General features: G+C 61.8%; 1 protein-coding gene across 1 annotated transcript; it reads right to left on the reverse strand.

Annotated features, from left to right (window-relative positions):
* Positions 1–1941: 1941 nt before the first annotated feature.
* On the reverse strand, positions 1942–14711 carry PCIF1 (phosphorylated CTD interacting factor 1). The gene is made up of 17 exons (XM_084271453.1): positions 14601–14711; positions 14238–14352; positions 10739–10877; positions 10449–10573; positions 9893–10030; positions 9368–9498; positions 8981–9135; positions 8622–8769; positions 8337–8420; positions 7500–7599; positions 7128–7290; positions 5905–6077; positions 5365–5451; positions 4671–4855; positions 4153–4246; positions 3773–3948; positions 1942–3011 (listed from the first exon to the last, which is right to left on the reverse strand). The coding sequence occupies exons 3-17, from the start codon at positions 10860–10862 to the stop codon at positions 2762–2764; spliced, it is 2133 nt and encodes a 710-aa protein (XP_084127579.1). The 5' UTR covers positions 10863–10877; positions 14238–14352; positions 14601–14711; the 3' UTR covers positions 1942–2761.
* Between the last annotated feature and the right edge of the window lie 1922 nt (positions 14712–16633).

Consider the following 16633-nt stretch of genomic DNA (forward strand, 5'->3'; position numbering starts at 1 on the left):
CCTTGGCTTCACCCTTGGTACAGGTTCTGTCTGGGTGGGATGTGTCACATCCTGCCTGGCACCGGGCCGATGGGGGGGCTCGGTGCCAACCGGTCTCGCTGTCCCAAGGGCCGGGAGCTCAGCCCTGCAAACAGATCCGGCTCCTTCTGCAGCCCAGCCCCTCCACCCTCACCCAGATGCTCCACCAGCTGCTGCTTCGTCCTCTGGAGCCAGAGCCCACCCACCTCTGTTGCCAGGGCTCAGCTCCCGGTGGGATCCTGCAGTTAAGTAACATAACTGGCCATCCCCAGAGGAAGCAAGACGAAGGACACAGGCAGGACAGACTGGCCAGGGAGTAGGTTTGCTCCCACTTCCCAGCACCAAGGTGGGTCCCTGGTCACCTGTGCTTCAGGAGCATCGTGCCTCTGCTCAAAACAATGGATAAAAGGGAAAAAACACAAGCAGCTGCTGTCAGTGCTGAGCTCCCCACTGTCCCGAGCCCCAGTAACGGAGGCCAACGATCTCGGCTGCTGAAGCATCCCGGGGAGCTGGGCTGGGGCTGGGCTGGGGCTGGGCTGTCCCTGCGCAGCGCAGGGTGGCACTGTCACTGTCACTGTCACAGTCCCGGGGCGGCTGGCAGCGGCACCACGTGTGTGACAGACCCGCGGTGCTTCCCTGTCTCACCCCTTTCCACTGCCAGACCTGACCCTGATCCATCAGCGCAGCCCCGCGGGGTTCCAGCAGCACTATACCCCCCTCCCCCCCGGGGCAGCTCCCCTTCAGCCGGGGGGCACAGGCTGCCACGGCGCCTGCAGCCCGCCCAGGGGCACAGGGGGCTCTGGAAGTGAAGCCAGGAAATTCCCAACTCCAGACAAGCGGGATCAGAGAACTCCCACTGCCCCCAGCCCCCAGAGCTGCCCGTGCCTTGCCAGGCCAGGAGATCTCGGAATGACTAAATTGGAAACGACCTTTAGGATCATCAAGCCCAACGGCTCCTGTCCTGTGATAAACTGTATCTCTAAGCACCTGATCTGCTTCCCTGTTAAACACACCCAGGGGGTGACTCACCCCTCCCTGGGCAGCCTGTGCCACAGTCCCACAACTCTGCCAGGGAAGAACTTTGCCCTCCCAGCTGAGCTGACCCTGCCCTGGGGCAGCTTGAGCCCATTGCCCCTTGTCCCATCTCCTGGCCCCTGGCTGCAGAGACCATCGCCCACCTCTCTGCACCCTCCTGGCAGGGCAGGGGAGGTGGGGAGAAGGTCTCCCCTCAGCCTCCTCTTCTCCAGGCTGAACACCCCCAGCTCCCTCAGCTGCTCCTCAGAGGATTTGCCCTCCAGCCCCTTCCCCAGCCTGGCTGCCCTTCTCTGCACTCGCTCCAGGACCTCCCTGTCCTTCTGATGGTGAGGAGCCCAGAACTGGACCCAGCACTCGAGGTGCAGCCTCCCCAGTGCCCAGCACAAGGGCACTGGTAGATGGCAGCAGATTCCTTGCTCCAGCAGCCAGGGTCCAGGCAGGTCTGGTGGCTGCACTGAAGCAGGACCAGCCGGGATGGGGAAGGTCTCTGCTTCCACCCCAGGGCCCCACTCCAGGGCCCCACCCCAGGGGAGCCCAGCTGAGCCCTCACCACCTCACCGTGGCTGTGCCTGCACCGCAGCCCAGTCTGGATCTCCCAAATCAGGGGCGGGGGGGGCCGAAGGGCTGCTACAGGGAAGAGAAAGGCTGATGTCCCAGCAAGAGGGCAGCAGCCAGGTTGCTTCTGGGGGTTCACACTGGTCGTTAGGAAAAATAAATGCAGCAGGAGGGCGCTGCAGCACCCGACAGGTCAGGGCCCAGAAAGTTCTGAGAGAAAATAAACCCAACATCGTTTTTCTACCTTTGAGCCAGAGGCAGACAGAGGTGAAGGGCAGGGGGGGGCACAGAGCCCTCCCTGGCTGGCTGGGCAGGAAAGGCACGGACACGGGGCAGAGCTGTATGCTGGTTTTTAATGTTCCTAAGAACTGGGAAACAGAAATCAAAAATAGACTTTGCTCTTCTTGATAAAAGTAATAAAATGGTTAGCGGTGTTAAATTAATCCTTACAAAACACAACCCAAGGAGGTTAAATAAAGCCCAGAGGCTCCGCATAAAAACCACAACGACTACAAAACAGCTGCAAAGACTCTTTACACACCAGAGGAGCTCCTCCTCCCCGCCCCTCCCCTCTACGGTACACAGCGTCGGCGAACACGGGACTCACACGTGGGAAGAAACACGGACGCGCTGGGAGCAGCGCTGGGGGCGCGGGCGCCACGCACCAACTATTTACACTATGGACACGGAGCGGGGCTGGGGCCAGTCCGGCCGCAGGAGCCCCCGGGCTCTGCCCGTCCCCCTCCTGCCGACACCGGGCTGCGGGCAGCTGCCGGGGCCCCTCCAGCCGCGGCGCCGGGCACCGGGCACTCGCGCTTTGCCATCCATCCATCCATCCCTCCCTCCATCTGTCCTGCCGTCCTTCCACCCGTGTATGTGGCCCGGCCTCGGCTGCCCCTTCCCTCGGCCCTCTGGCGTCAAGGGGCTGCCTGCTGCTGCAGCCACGCCGGGCCGGGTCGCGGTGCCCTGGGCGCAGGGCGCTCGGGCGCTGCCGGGCAGGGCGGCATGCAGTTCACAGGGGAAAGCAGGTGCCGTGGAGCTGCTGTGCTAGAGTCCCCCGGGCCGGTGCTGCGCAGCCAGCAGTCTCTCCACTGCCCCAGCCAGCCTCCTCGGGGCCGCCGGCACCTCCCCTGCTGCCTGGCACCTCTGCACCTTAGTTGGGATTGGTCTCCCGGCTGCTGCTTTGCTCTCGGCCCAGCTCCCGCTCCTTGTCCGCTGTGGAGGAGGAAGAGGAGGAGGATGATGATGAGGAGGACGAGGAGCTGAGGGTCCGGCCTGAATGCTTGTAGGCTGCCACAAGCTCCTGCAGCCGCTCCGGCGTGGGCTCCCACTTGGCAAAGCCCGCGCTGTTCTGCAGGAAGAGCACGGCTGTGTTGTGCACGGCCTTGTAGTACATCTCCTCTCTGCAAGGGAAGACCACAGGCACTCAGCAAATCCCTGGCCCAGCTGCCCACAAGTCACACAGCTCCCACCCAGACACGCTCCCTAGCGCCCGCCCCTCCTCCTCCAGCATGTCACGGTCAGGACAAGTTACTTGTCTCCCTCCTCTCCTCTCGTTACTCTGAGCAGAGCAGCTGCAGCACAGTGCCGGGTGTTTCTGAGTACGGGGAGGGGCCTGTGACCTCCCAGAGGAGAGGGGCTGATGCTGTGTGGCCACGCAGCCGCCTGCCAGCCTGGGCACGGGGACTCATCACAGCGAGGTGTCCCTCACACACAGGTACAGAGAACGCTGCGTTTAAACACTTGTGGCTTAAGCAGCAGACGGATGGTCAGCTTGTTCCTCCAAGGACCAAGACCCCACCGGTCCTTTGCCTCCACCTCCCCCCCAGCGACACCAGTTGCCGCAGCATCTGGCAGCCCCGAGACGCTGCTCAGCTGGCTCACCAGGTCAGAGGCTGGCAGAGAAGCGCGGGTGTTCACCACAGCCCCGCATCTCTGACCTGCTCAGACCGGACCTTGTACCCAGGAATACACCTCTCACAAGCTTCTCATCAGTGAGGTGGCTCAGAAGTCACTAACCAAACGTGAACTTCCCAACGCTCCCTTTGCCTGTCTTAAAGATCCGCGTTTTTCCTCGCCTGCTCTCTACTTCCCACCCATCTGAACTGGGGATAGGGTGTTCCTGCCACACAGCTGCATTCCCAGGACCCAGAGGAAGGCCTACTTTTTGCAGACGTGCTGAGACCCGCTGCGGTACTCGTGATCGAAGGCTGGCAGGATGAGCTGGTGCCGCTTGAACTTGCTCTGCTCCATGCGGGTCAGCGCTGGCGTCGGCGGGTCCCGCCACTCGGGGATGAAGACGATGAAGGAGAGAGGCTCGCTGGAGCTCTCCAGCAGTTTCTAGTCCAACAAGAACATGAACAGTCTCAGCGCCAGCTGAGCAATGGCACAGCTAAGGGGTTGTGCTGAAAGGAAGCTCCCCTGCTTCCAGAGCGGCGCTGCAGCAGCCACTGTCCTTCGCCTCCTGCATCACAGCCCTGCTGCGGGGCCACGGGAGCGGCGCGAGGAGACTGACTGTGCAGCTCCCCAGGGGAGGGAACCTACCTCGAAGTGAGAGACCATGGCATCCATCAGCTCCTCACAGAACGGAGGGTTCGCCTCAAAAGAGCCACTTATAGGGAAGAAATCCAGGCACGGGCTGAAGGAAAAAGGGAAAGATGCCTCTCAGAGGGGGTAGGTTTCTCATTTCCACAGCTTAAAAATCATCTGTCCCCTCAGAAAAGGCAGACCTGAGCTCCCAGCCCACCACTTCCACCAGCAGGCCTGGTCGCTGGGGACACACTCCCTCTGAAGTCATGGAAGGTGCCACCTGATTCAAGCTGGCTGCTTGCAGGCCCAGAACAAGGGCACACAGTGGCTGATGTATAACCTGCGTTACCCCAGGGGCTGGAGCCCTCTAACCGGAGTGACAGCACACTCCTGCCAGCCTTCAGGCAGGCCTGAGGCACACATCCCTCTGAGCTCCCGCCCCGAAGGCGCGAGCCACGTCAGCCTGTCCTGAGTCACTGCACGTGCACACACCCCCACAGCAACACAGCAAGGGCAGGGGAACAAAGACTCACCCCCTGGATCCGAAATACCCGTCTGTATCCAAGAAGGCCGAACAGTACTGTTTAAAATAGCAATTCAGGGGCGAGGCAAAGCACTCAAAACTCACTCCAAAGAGCTTGTGCAGGGCTTCGAAGACGTGCACGGGCAGGGCCCCCTGCAGACCAGTCCCTTCGTACAGACCCACGCCGAACATCATCTGCGGAGAGCAGACCCCGTGAGCCGCGCCCGCGGCTCCCGCTGCGCCCTCACTCACCACGGACACGGGGCCACGCGTCCATGCACCCCCCCCTCCAGGTAGGCAGGGCCCCTCGTGCTTTCTCAAACTCATGTAGGTCCCCTGTGTGTACCCAAGAATGCTCTCTGGATGTTTCATCCAACTCAATCCCCACAAACCAACCGTCAGTTTTCACATATGCCCCCCATGAACCTTCAGCTGGTCCTCAGAGTCAAGGTTTCTTCTCACAGAAACCTCAGAGGTGGTTTCTTCCATAAAAACTGATCTTTACCCACCCTGAGGTCTTCTGTCCAGGTCACCATTGCTCCCCAGACCACAGTCCTGCCACAAAACACAGGGAGCAGACAACGGACCCAGTTTAAGCCCTAATTTGCACCGGGCTCCCAGAGCTGTGGACATCCCCCAGAGCAAAGCCAGTGTTCCCCACTCTCACTAAAGCTTTCCGATGTCCAACTGAGAGGAGACAGTACCTGGTATCGGCGGAGAAGGCACCAAACCCTGGGCAGAAACTTTTCAAAGCCAGAGTCATCAATGCAACTGTACCGATAGAGGAGCCACTGGAAGAGAAAGCCCAGCCATGAAAAGGAGTCAACAGAGACAGGACAGCACCCACACAGGCCATGGCACGGAGAGGGACACTGGTCAACAACGGAGCAGCTGGGGCCCTGCAAGGAGGCTCTTCAGCACATCTCCTTTGGCTCTGAGTGAACCACAGGCGCTTTACTAGCATGAATGAAGGCACCACATCTGCAAGCATCTCTCATCAAGGGCTGCCTTGCTGGGAGTGTGGTCATTCTTGCAGCACAGAATGTATCTGAACCACACACACCCCTCAGGAGCGTGGCCAGCAGAAGCCTGACCCCGAGTGAGGTGAAAGCAGCTGCCCTCATTTCTGCTGCTCGTGGCGCAGTGCCCCTCACCCTCCAACAGGACAGCACTCATCCTCCTCCCAGAGGACAGGGAGAAATGAAGCCTCTCAGCAGAGAGGCGGCCTGGGGGTCAGCCCTTACCAGCTTGCTGAAGTAGTTGCGGCTGACTTTCACCATCTCCCCCTTGTAGCGCACACAGGCCACGTTGTTCTCCATGTGCATCTCCACGCTGGGCAGCGGCGGGGAGGGGATGGCCAGTCTCACTGGGTAACAGTACACAAGCCTGTCCTGGACTTCAGGAGCCTCCACCTCAGCTGGGGAGAACGCAGAAAGGCTGGTGTTAGAATCCAGGGGTGGCTGGGACACCTCGACACACGCAGCGACAGGAACAGGGCTAAAGAGCAGACTGGTCACCCCACACCCACCGTGGTGGGGGCTCCACAAACCTCGCCCACACCACCCGGGCTCAGAGGCCATTCCCCAAATTAATCCCACCACCCACCACCAGAGATGAGAGCAGTCCCGTTGCACAGTGTTTCTCCACCTCTAACACCACCGGCCTGCAGACTGCACACAGCCACTCCAGCACCATGAGGAATGTTCCAGAGAACTGAAACATTTCCCCTGTCTTTATGGTTTCAGTTTGCCCCAAACTGATCCAAAGCACAATAAATATTCCCAGTGTGCCAAGTGCAGGAGCAAAGGAGTTTTTCTGCCACCTTGTGGTTATCCACTGGGGACAGCAGCCTCAGCAGGAGCAAAAAGGGGCGGAAACAAGCAGCAAAAGGCAGACAGTGGGATCTAGAGGAGTCTGCGGAGAGTTAGGAGGGCAAAAAGGAAAAGAACTACAGAATGGTGGCGGTGAAAGAAGCGGTGACCAGGCAGAAGGAAAAGGTGACTAGAGGTACAGACATAAACTAGGAAGAAAGCAAAGATCAAGGAACATGAATCCTCTGCTGGGAAAGGAAGAACAGTGCAGAGCGATGCACTGGGAGGCACAGGAGCACAGAAGGTGCTTAGGATCCAAGAAATGAGGCAGAGGAGGATATACAGGGAGAAGAGAGCCCTCTGCATCAGGAAGGGCAGAATCAGCTGTCCCCAGGAACTCAGGAAGAAGCAGAACCAAAGAGCACAGCCCAGGGAAATGAAGATCAGCGTGGCCAGCCCCTAAGGAGTTACTCAACCCCGACGAATGGCACAGTTAGAGTGTTCGTTGTTACAGCTGGTAGCAGCACCTGATGTACAGCTGGCACTGCTCAGCACCGTGAGCGGCACGCAGCCCCGGGGGCGGGAGCCGCGCGCGCAGCAGGTGCCGCTGCCGGGAAGGGCGCCCGTGGGGCGGCCGCGCGGCGCTGGCTGCCTACCAGAGATGTTGTTCTCTTTGAGGATGGCCAGGTGCTTCTCCCGGATCCGCTTGACGTACTCCAGGGATATGTAGTAGATCTTGCTGCAGATGCCTTCCACAGAGTCCTTGGCTGCAGCAGACACGTGGGGCCCACACTGCTTGCGCAAGTGCTCCAGGCGGTCCTGCCGGACCAGAGAACCAGAGTCCCTTACACAGCCCCCCACCGGACCCCCAGAGCTACGGGCAGTCTCCGTGCTGCTGTCACTCCCGTTCTCAAAGCAAAGGAAAGCCATGGCTGCCTTCTCCAGAAGGACTTTCATCTGGCCCCAAGACGCCCCCCATCCTTCCCCAGGCTCCCAGTGCTCAGGGGCAGGAGCAGAGGGACACTGACCATGTAGTCCTCCTTAGAGGCAGAATGGTCCCGTCGCAGCCAGCTGAAGGTGTCCTCCACGTTCCACTTCACCACCTTCCTGCTGTCTGGGGAAGCACTCCTGCACAAACAGAGAAGCAAAATATCATCCACAGCTGCATGACAATAGGTTCCATCCCAGCACAATGGTCTTCTGCCAGTGGTGGAACACAGCTGCTGACACTTCCTCCTGGCCCTACCCTTTCACTCCCCTCCAGGCCTCCTCTGCAAAGTGCTTCTAGACATTGGAATGCCTAGGGATTGCCATGCTCTCTCCAAAACACAGTGTAGCTGTCTTCTGTGCTCTCTGCAACAGGATGGGCAGATAAAGCATTTATCTATGGTGGGAACGGGCTGTTTCTATCTCCTCTCCTGTTCGGATGCAGGCACTGCTAGGAGCTTGGGACTGAGCAAGCTACCCCACGGAACACGCCTACAAGCCTGTTGTGTTCCCCACAAGATTAGCCTTCTCAATTCTCTCCTCTGGCAGAGCTCATCAAGAATGTAATTCATGGCATAATAAAATACCACTCTAAGCTTGTGGCTGTTTAATAGCCCTGGTGGTTTTTCCTCAGGGATAAACGAGAGAAGGCATTCCACGCCCAGCACTTCACAGCTCCTCCCTTGTCTCTGCACACATCACATTCAGAAGGTGCCTCCAGCTCCACTGTGCTTTTCCCCTCTAAGTTCCTAACCTGGCTTGTCCTCGGTAAAATGACGACCAGTGCTCAGCAGGGTGGGATGCAGCAGCCCCTTCTAAAGCCCCAATGACCTTTGTCTCTTTTCTGAAGGTGAGAGTGTGGTAAGAGGAGCTCCCACCTGGATTCGATCAGCCGCTTCGCAGCCTCCGCGTACTTGAAGAGCAGCCTCTTGGCTTCCTCACGGAACTTGATTCTGGATAACCTGAGGGGAGTGTCAGTTCACAGACATCAGCTGCCAGGAAGGTGTGGAGGCCAGGTCCAGTGCCCAAGCTTCACAACCCCAGCACCCCACCGCTTCATTAGAGGAATTAAACCACAGAAGCACAGCACAACCAGCAGCAAACCCCTGGACCAGCCCAGGACAGACCCCCCCCCCGCCAGGTGCCCTGTCTCTGAGGGGTACCTGATGGGAATGTCATTCATGATCTCTCTGAACATGGAAGGGGACACCACTGGCTCGCAGTCACTCGGGAGGAGAGGATCTGTCCCTTTATCAACCACCTTCCTCTCCAACATCCAGCGATTGAAGGACTCCCTCGGGGGGTCGATCCCTGGGGAGACACGTACAACAACCTCTAACCCACACAGTAAGAACCAGCCAGGACTCCGTCACGCTGGGGTGCTGCTGGGTGAGTCCACAGCCAAGGATGTCCCAGAGAGTGCAACCATCCCCAGAAGAGATCGGAAGGACAGGTGAGAGATGAAGGGGAAGGCGGCACTGCAGGGCTGAGAAGGCAGCAGGGGCAGGGCAGACAGCCTTACCTTCCCGCTGCTGGCACAGCTCGCGGTAGTGCTGCCGCAGCTTGAGAATGAGCTGGGACCGCAGCAGCTCCACCTCGGGGTGTGGGGAAAGCACTTCAGACGGTGCTCTCTGCTTAATCACTGCGTTTGTCTGGATATCCAGGTCCCAATACACTCTGTGGCAGAAGCAGATGTCACAGGGTGGCCGTACCATTGGCTAATTATCAAATATTACTTCTAAAGACCCTTCCTTGGGCTGTTTCACCAGCCAGGAAATTCAACTGTCACGACTCTCTGCTAAGATACAGAGGATGTTACCTCCCTCAGGTTCTTGCTCAAAGATTTCTAGGAACCAGGTACCTCTGATCTACCACCGAGCAAAGGACAGAAAACAAATGGACTACTCACTCAGTTGGTCGTAGAAGAGCTGCCTGTTGTTTATCTTCAGGTGACACACACCACGCCTTCAAAACAGAGGTTCCTGGAATACTGGGAGAGCTGGGGACTGGCTGAGCAGCTGTGTTTCCTGGAACATCGACCTGGGTGTGTAAAAGATTAATTACTGCCCCACAGAGAGAGGCAAAAGGGCAGCTGCCTGGTACACCTCACAGTCCTGCACGTCTCAGGGTACCCCCCTGAAATGCTAGAGTGCATTTTGCCTGCTGTTGGGATAAGTTAACACAGACAAGCTGCCATGATTTGTCTTTCAGTCACAATGTGTTATCTCCCCTTGGGCTGTGACAGCAATGGCAACTTGGCAGGACCTGAGGCTGCTTCCACGTTGTCCCTGCCAAGTATCAGCTGTCACACCAGAGTTGCACTGTGGTGGTCTGACCTTGCAGAGTTTAAAATACAGGTCCAAGCTCCAAGCCCTGCCAGGTTTCAGTGTGAACAACAACCCTGAGCCCACGTGCTTCCCAGCACCAGACCCACCTTAGGCTTTTTGACACTGTTGCCACTCGGTGGAACCTCTTCAGAGAATCTCCTCTTCCTCTGCTTGCTCTCCACAGAGCTGTCGATCACCCCACCTTCCAGGGGCATCGGGGCAGCATTCAATCCCAGGGGGTCTGACTGTGGGCATGCAAATAACAGCACACATCAGCTGCCACTGCAGAGTCCCAAACACACACAATGAGCCCTTTTCATTTCCCATTTCACTGCCCCAGGCTCCCACATGGATGGAACCTGCAGAAAGCTCCCAAACCCAAGTATTAAATATATCTCTTCTGGACCTGTGTCTGTATGCTGTTCTTGAAAACTCAGATGGGAAAAAGGCAAGACCAGTCCCCAGGCTGAGCAGTGCACACCTGGAACAGCACTGCCTGAGCACACACCTCAAGGGGAACATTTCAGAGCCAAGCCAGGTGCTGGGCTCAGCAAGGAGTTCTGAGGGTAGAGAAGACCCTCCCACACGTGCAACCTGAAGCCCACAAGCCCACACCATCTGTCCCAGTGTTGGCACAGCCTCTGGAGATGAGTGCTTACTCACAATGACATCGTGCTGCCCCAGAACAGGCATTTCCCACAGAGACTGGTTAGTGAAGCGGTTGAAGTAGTACGGGCGGTTCTCCCGCTTGCTCCAGCACTTCTCCCAGCCAGCCTGCACCAGCTCATCTGAGGAGACAGAGGGACAGTCAGGAGAGGAGCAGTCCTGAGGGACAGCCCTGCCCTGCAGGTCCCCGTTACTGCCACAGGCTCCCTCAGCAGCCTCGGGTCACCTTCTCTCCCCTGCTAGCAGGGCCCTGCAGAACTGAGCCCCTCCAGAAACAGAGCGGGTACCTGGGAGGTCCTGCACCAGTCGCATAGGTTTGGGGGAGCTGGGCTGGTTCTGGTTGGAGGTGCCAGGTGAGTGACTCATGAGAGACGCTTCCTCCGCGGGGCTTCCGTGATTCTCATTGGCCATTTCTCAGCAACCACACTGGGGAAACCAAACCAAACAACACACAAAGCCTGTTACAGCAGGAGCAGACCCCAGAGCCACCCGGCTGTACACCCAGTTACAGCAGGAGCAGACCCCAGAGCCACCCAGCTGTACACCCAGTTACAGGGGGAACAGACCCAGAGCCCCCCGGCTGTACACCCAGTTACAGGGGGAACAGACCCCAGAGCCACCCGGCTGTACACCCAGTTACAGCAGGAACAGACCCCAGAGCCACCCGGCTGTACACCCAGTTACAGCAGGAGCAGACCCAGAGCCCCCCGGCTGTACACCCAGTTACAGGGGGAACAGACCCCAGAGCCACCCGGCTGTACACCCAGTTACAGCAGGAGCAGACCCAGAGCCACCCGGCTGTACACCCAGTTACAGGGGGAACAGACCCCAGAGCCACCCGGCTGTACACCCAGTTACAGCAGGAACAGACCCAGAGCCACCCGGCTGTACACCCAGTTACAGGGGGAACAGACCCCAGAGCCCCCCGGCTGTACACCCAGTTACAGGGGGAACAGACCCCAGAGCCCCCCGGCTGTACACCCAGTTACAGGGGGAACAGACCCAGAGCCCCCCGGCTGTACACCCAGTTACAGCAGGAACAGACCCCAGAGCCCCCCGGCTGTACACCCAGTTACAGCAGGAACAGACCCCAGAGCCACCCGGCTGTACACCCAGTTACAGGGGGAGCAGACCCAGAGCCACCCGGCTGTACACCCAGTTACAGGGGGAACAGACCCCAGAGCCCCCCGGCTGTACACCCAGTTACAGGGGGAGCAGACCCAGAGCCCCCCGGCTGTACACCCAGTTACAGGGGGAGCAGACCCAGAGCCGCCCGCTGTAGCAGTACAGGGGGGACACGGGGCTGCAGCAGGACACACGGGGCAGCCCCTACACCCTGCAACACCTCTTCTCCTACGCGCAGCTGCGGAGTGCTGAGCTCCACGGGGTGCGGGCAGGCAGCTCTGCAGGCCAGCATCCCCCCTCGGAGGGCAGCGCCCGGCCCACGCCGCAGGACTGGCAGCACAAGGACTAGAGCACAGGCCCCTGTTGTCACTCGCTCTGCCACCCTAACGCCACCAGCCGTACCAGCCTGTCGCCCTCGGAGACCTGCACACACCTCCCCGCACAGGGCAGGCTCTCCTCAGGCACCCGCGCTGCACAACGGCCCCGGTGCTTCACTAACAGCCCCGGTCCAGGGAGCACGGGGCAGGGGTCAGGAACCCCTCAGTCGGCCCCAGGCCCAGAGGAGCTGCCAGGCCTCAGCCAGGCTGGTGTAGCCTTTGGTGCTTTTCATCTTCATAACAACAGCTATTAAAAAACCAGCCTGTTGAAACAATAGAGCTCATCTTACTCATCATTTCATGCTGCCAGCTGGAGAGAAACCACCCGGCTTTTCCCCTCTTAGTCACCCATTCTCCCCCTGGGGAAGTTTCTCAAACAGCGCCGCAGCCTCTCTGGCAGCTCTCACTGGCAAGGAACTGAGGGAAACGAAGCATTTTCAGTGATTACCACCAACTTCAGACACTCAACTCTACTCAGGTCTTTGGAGACACCCTACGCACCTCTCAAGTTTGTGCCACAGCAGCCCTGCCGTGTACACAGAAGCGTGTTTAAACCGGACAGCACGGCAGCCCCAGCAGCAGGCTCCCTGTACACTGCGTTAAGCCAACACCCTGGTTTGCTCTGCACACCCAGCTATTTGGGATTTGTTCACCCTTGCTCCCCTTCCTGTCCATACAACTCTGCTGGCTGGCTCAGAGAGCAGGATACCCAGGCAGGAGCTGACAAGGATGAAGGATGAGGAGGCTCTAGCTAAGCTGTGCAAGCAGCGCTGAGGACTCCCTGACCATCCCAGGTGTTTCTGTCCTTCCAGCAAGGAAAAGTGTGGGGCACTGCAGAGCCCTGGAGCTCTGCTCTCTGCTCAGAGCTGGGCAGGTAACTGCAGCCAAGCCCACAGGCACAGAGCGTGCGGTGCCACCACAGGCACCTCAGCAGGTGAGCCTTGCACAACCTTTGTTTACTCACACTTCCTCCTGAACCCCAACCCCACCGTGCCCTCTACGTCACTTCAGCTCTGCCAGGGGCAGCGAGGGAGCCCAGCACGGGGGTGGCATCAAGGCCCTCGGGGCAGGGAAGCACCAGGGAAGCCGGGGGGCTGCAGGGCAGGACCCCCAGCAGGGCAGACCGCAGGCACTTCTGAAGGACACGTCCAGCCCCTGCTCCTCAAGCCACACACACACGTGCAGGTGCAGCTGCTCACGTGTCCTGCACACCACAGAAACAACACGTTCTAACGAGCTGGCATGTTCTGATGGGACCAGACTCCCCAGGGGAGCCACGGTTGTACTGCAAGAGGTTACAGAGCGCGCTGGGCGTGGGGACCCTCCCTGACTGGACAGCACACGCTAGCTGCAGGACTCGCCAGGGCTTCTGCACCACTGGCCACTCAAACCAGCTCTCGCATACGGGTCACTGGTTTGGCCTCCTCCCACCTATGGATAAACCAGAAGGGTGGAAGGAGACAAGAAACTCGATCACTGTTGATGAGCATTAAATCCAAGTACCGAGACTGGGAAAAGGGGAAAAGCAAACTAAGAGGAATCCTGACAGAAGCAACTGCACTTTTATGTGACTAGTAGTGGGATTTTAGACAGTGAAAGGGATCCAGAGTAAGCATTTTATGGTGATTAGGGTATTGTCTTTATACACCACGGCAATGCATACAGTACTTCACAGACACAGTAGAACGCCGTCCCTGCCCAGAGAGCTTACAACCTAGGAGCAGCAGCACGACCAGAGACCACAGCAAGGTGGAAGACACAGAGCGAGGCAGCACGGCACACAGGGTCATCGTTCCTTTCCGTTCCAGCCAGGCAGGGTCTCACACAAGGCGACAGCAAAGGCAGACAAAGGAAAGCAGCGACAGCCCCCCGGGACACACCGGGGCTCTCCCTCCTCCCAGAGCCAGCGGCTTCGGGAGGCTGGGAGCCGAGCCGCTGCCCCGCGCCGCCGGGGCTCCTCCCTGCCCCGGGCACCAGCCCTGGCGCGGCGGGGCCGAGCGCAGAGCGGCGGCACGCGCCCGGGCACCGAGGCACCTGCCGAGGGGACGCATAAGGCTGCCGGGCAGCTCCCGGGGCTGCCCTCCCGGAGGCGGCGACGGCACGGAGCTCCTCAGCGCGGCGGGCCGGGGCCGGCGGGCAGCCACGGGCGCCGGTGCCCGGCGAGTGCGGAACGGAGGCGGCGGCGGCGGCGACAGGTCTGCAGGCTGGACGGGAGGAGTCCGGGGCCGCGGCGGACGCGGGGCGGAGACCGGGCGGCCCCGCGCGCGGGCAGGCGAGTACTTACGGAGTCGGGCTGCCCGGCGGGCTGCCTGGCGGGACGCGGGGCCGTCGCTGCGTGCTGGGCGCGCCGGGGCCGCATCCTCAGAGCGGGGCGCCGCGCGCCTGGCCCGCGGGGGCCGCTGCGGAGACAGGAGCCCGTTACGGCGCGCGGCGGGGGAGGAGCCGCGGGGCGCGCGCAGGCGCGCCGGCGGGAGCGCGGCCCCAGCGCGGCCCCAGCGCGGCCGGGCGGCGGCGGCGGCGGCGGCCGCGCTCTAAGATGGCGGCCGCGGGCCTGTGCCGCCTGCCCTGCGCCACCCGCCGGCCCGGCGCCGCCCGCCCCCTCCCGCCCCTCCAGCGCAGGCCCCGGCCGCGCGGGAGCACCGCTTACCTGGGCGAGAGGTCGGGGACTGTAGGCGCTGGGCTCCGCTGCGACTCCCGCCGCCGCCCCACCTCCGCCTCGCCCGCCCCACCGCCGCCATCTTGCGCCGGGACCGCGGGCCGCCGGTGCGCAGGCGCGGGGCCGCCCTGCCCTCTGCACTGCGCAGGCGCCGCCTCCCCGCCGCGGCCCGGCGCACGCGCGCTCTCTCCCGCGCCCCGGCCCGGCGGCAGGGCGCCTGCGCGGCGCCTGGCCCGCGCTTTAGCGGGCGGGAGGGCGCACGCGCGGAGGGCGGGGGGTGCCCCCCCCTCCTCCCGCCGCCATCTTTGGTGTGGCGCGGCCGCGGCCCCGCCCCGTTGTGGGCCCGGCCCCGCCGCTCTGCGCCGCCGCCGCTATTCCGGGACGGGCGGGTTGTCGCCGCGGGCCGGTCCCTCCCTCCCCCCCGCCGCGGGCGGTTCCTGTCCCGGGCAGGGCGCTGCCCAAGGAGCCTTTGAAGCGCGGCGGCGCCTGGGCGCAGCGCCCGGCCCGGCCCGAGGGCGGAGGCGGCGCATTGATGTGCCGGCCCGGGCGGCCCCGGCCCAGCTGGGTGCCCGCAGCGGGGCTCAGCGGCCGGCCGCTCCCTGCCGACGCCTCGGCCCGCGGGCCGGCTCCCGGCAGCGCTGCCCCTGCCCGTGCCCCGCGGCCCCGGGCAGCCGCCTGGTGCCTCCGCGCCGTCCGCTCAGGGCTCAGCCCGGGGGCGGCTGTGCGCTGCCTCTCGCCCCGTGCGGCCCCGTGCAGTGGGGCGGCCCGTGGGGTCACCCCTGGCCCCCAGGAGCGGTGGGTTCTGCTGCAGGAGCTGCAGCGCGGCCTGCTCGGTGCGTGCCCAGCCAGGCTCAGCCGGGGCTCCCACCAGCTGCGTCCTCACGGAGCCCTGGGCTGCACGCTTGGGGCAGATGTGCCGCTGCCAGCTGTGGCGTGGGAGCCTGGGCCCCACGAGAGACCCTGGTGCTCACAGCAGGGCTGCAGCAGCCTGCATGCAGCACAGCGCAGGCTGCAGGGTGACACAGGGTGAGAAAGGGGGTGCAGCTGGGTCCTGCCTGGTGGCCATTTTCTGGAGGGTGCTGCAGGAGGCCCCAGTGTCCCCCCGCAGCCGGTGAGGTTGACCTCGGGGTCCTAGGCTTGGTTCACTGGGCAGACAATGGCCGGCACTGGCTCACAGTCCCCATGCAGGGGGACAAGGGCAGCTGCAGGGCCATTTCCTGCCCTTTGCCTCCAGAGCATCCCCGCTGCCCAGCTTCCCAAAGGACTTTCTGTCTTCCCGGGCAGTGGCCCGACCTGCTTGCTGTCCCAGAAGTCCTGCCCTCTGCTCTGAGAGCACCGGGGTCAGTTTAATGAGTTAATGCTGGCAAAGCAGTTCTGGAGGGGTAAGTGCTGTGTAAGCACTAAGTCTCCCAAGTCTCCCCACATTGGGCTCACGAGCCCTGCACAGCCCGGCTCTGCTGCCCTGCAGCACGGATTATCTCCTGCAGCTCAAAGCACTGCTAGACCAACCCCTGGGAGGGAGAGGGGACGCTGGGGAGGGACAGAATGAAGCCTCATTCCCTGGAGCGAGGAGGCTCGAGTGGCTGAAGGGGGTGGTGAGGGCAGGGGCAGCCCCTCAGCCCCCTTGGCCCCTCCTGGGACAAGCAGCCGGGCTGCACCCCTGCAGCTCGCTCAGGCAGGGCCCTCAGGGACGTGAGCGGGGGGAAGACTCCTGAGGAGTGGCCCATGCCCTCCACGGCACGCCCTTGCATGGGTGGGACGGAGCAGGATGGCAGCACGGGTGCCACGAGCCCCGGCGCCTGCCAGGAGCCAGCCGGGCGGAGGGGCATGTCCTGCAGCCCCCAGCTGAGGTGTGAGCCAGGGCCCCGGGCTGTTGGAGCCACGCTGAGGCTGGGCCTCTGCCCGGGGCTCCCAGCACAGCCCGGCACCAGGCTGCCTCCATCCGTACCCCTGGCCCGGGGCCCGTGCTGGGCTCCCAGCACAGACCCTGCCCGGGGCTGCTGGGGGAGCTTGGCACCCCCAGA

The sequence above is a fragment of the Gallinula chloropus genome (assembly GCF_964237585.1).
Source record: "Gallinula chloropus genome assembly, chromosome: 16".
NCBI classification, from domain to species: domain Eukaryota; kingdom Metazoa; phylum Chordata; class Aves; order Gruiformes; family Rallidae; genus Gallinula; species Gallinula chloropus.

Excerpts from the sequence above, each read along its gene's own strand:
- PCIF1 (XM_084271453.1), bottom strand. The coding sequence starts at position 10,862 with ATGGCCAATGAGAATCACGGAAGCCCCGCGGAGGAAGCGTCTCTCATG. Across the intron at positions 9,136-9,367 it reads GCTCTTCTACGACCAACTGA|AGTGTATTGGGACCTGGATA; the intron begins GTGAGTAGTCCA and ends CTTCTGCCACAG. Across the intron at positions 3,949-4,152 it reads CCATGGTCTCTCACTTCGAG|AAACTGCTGGAGAGCTCCAG; the intron begins GTAGGTTCCCTC and ends TTGTTGGACTAG.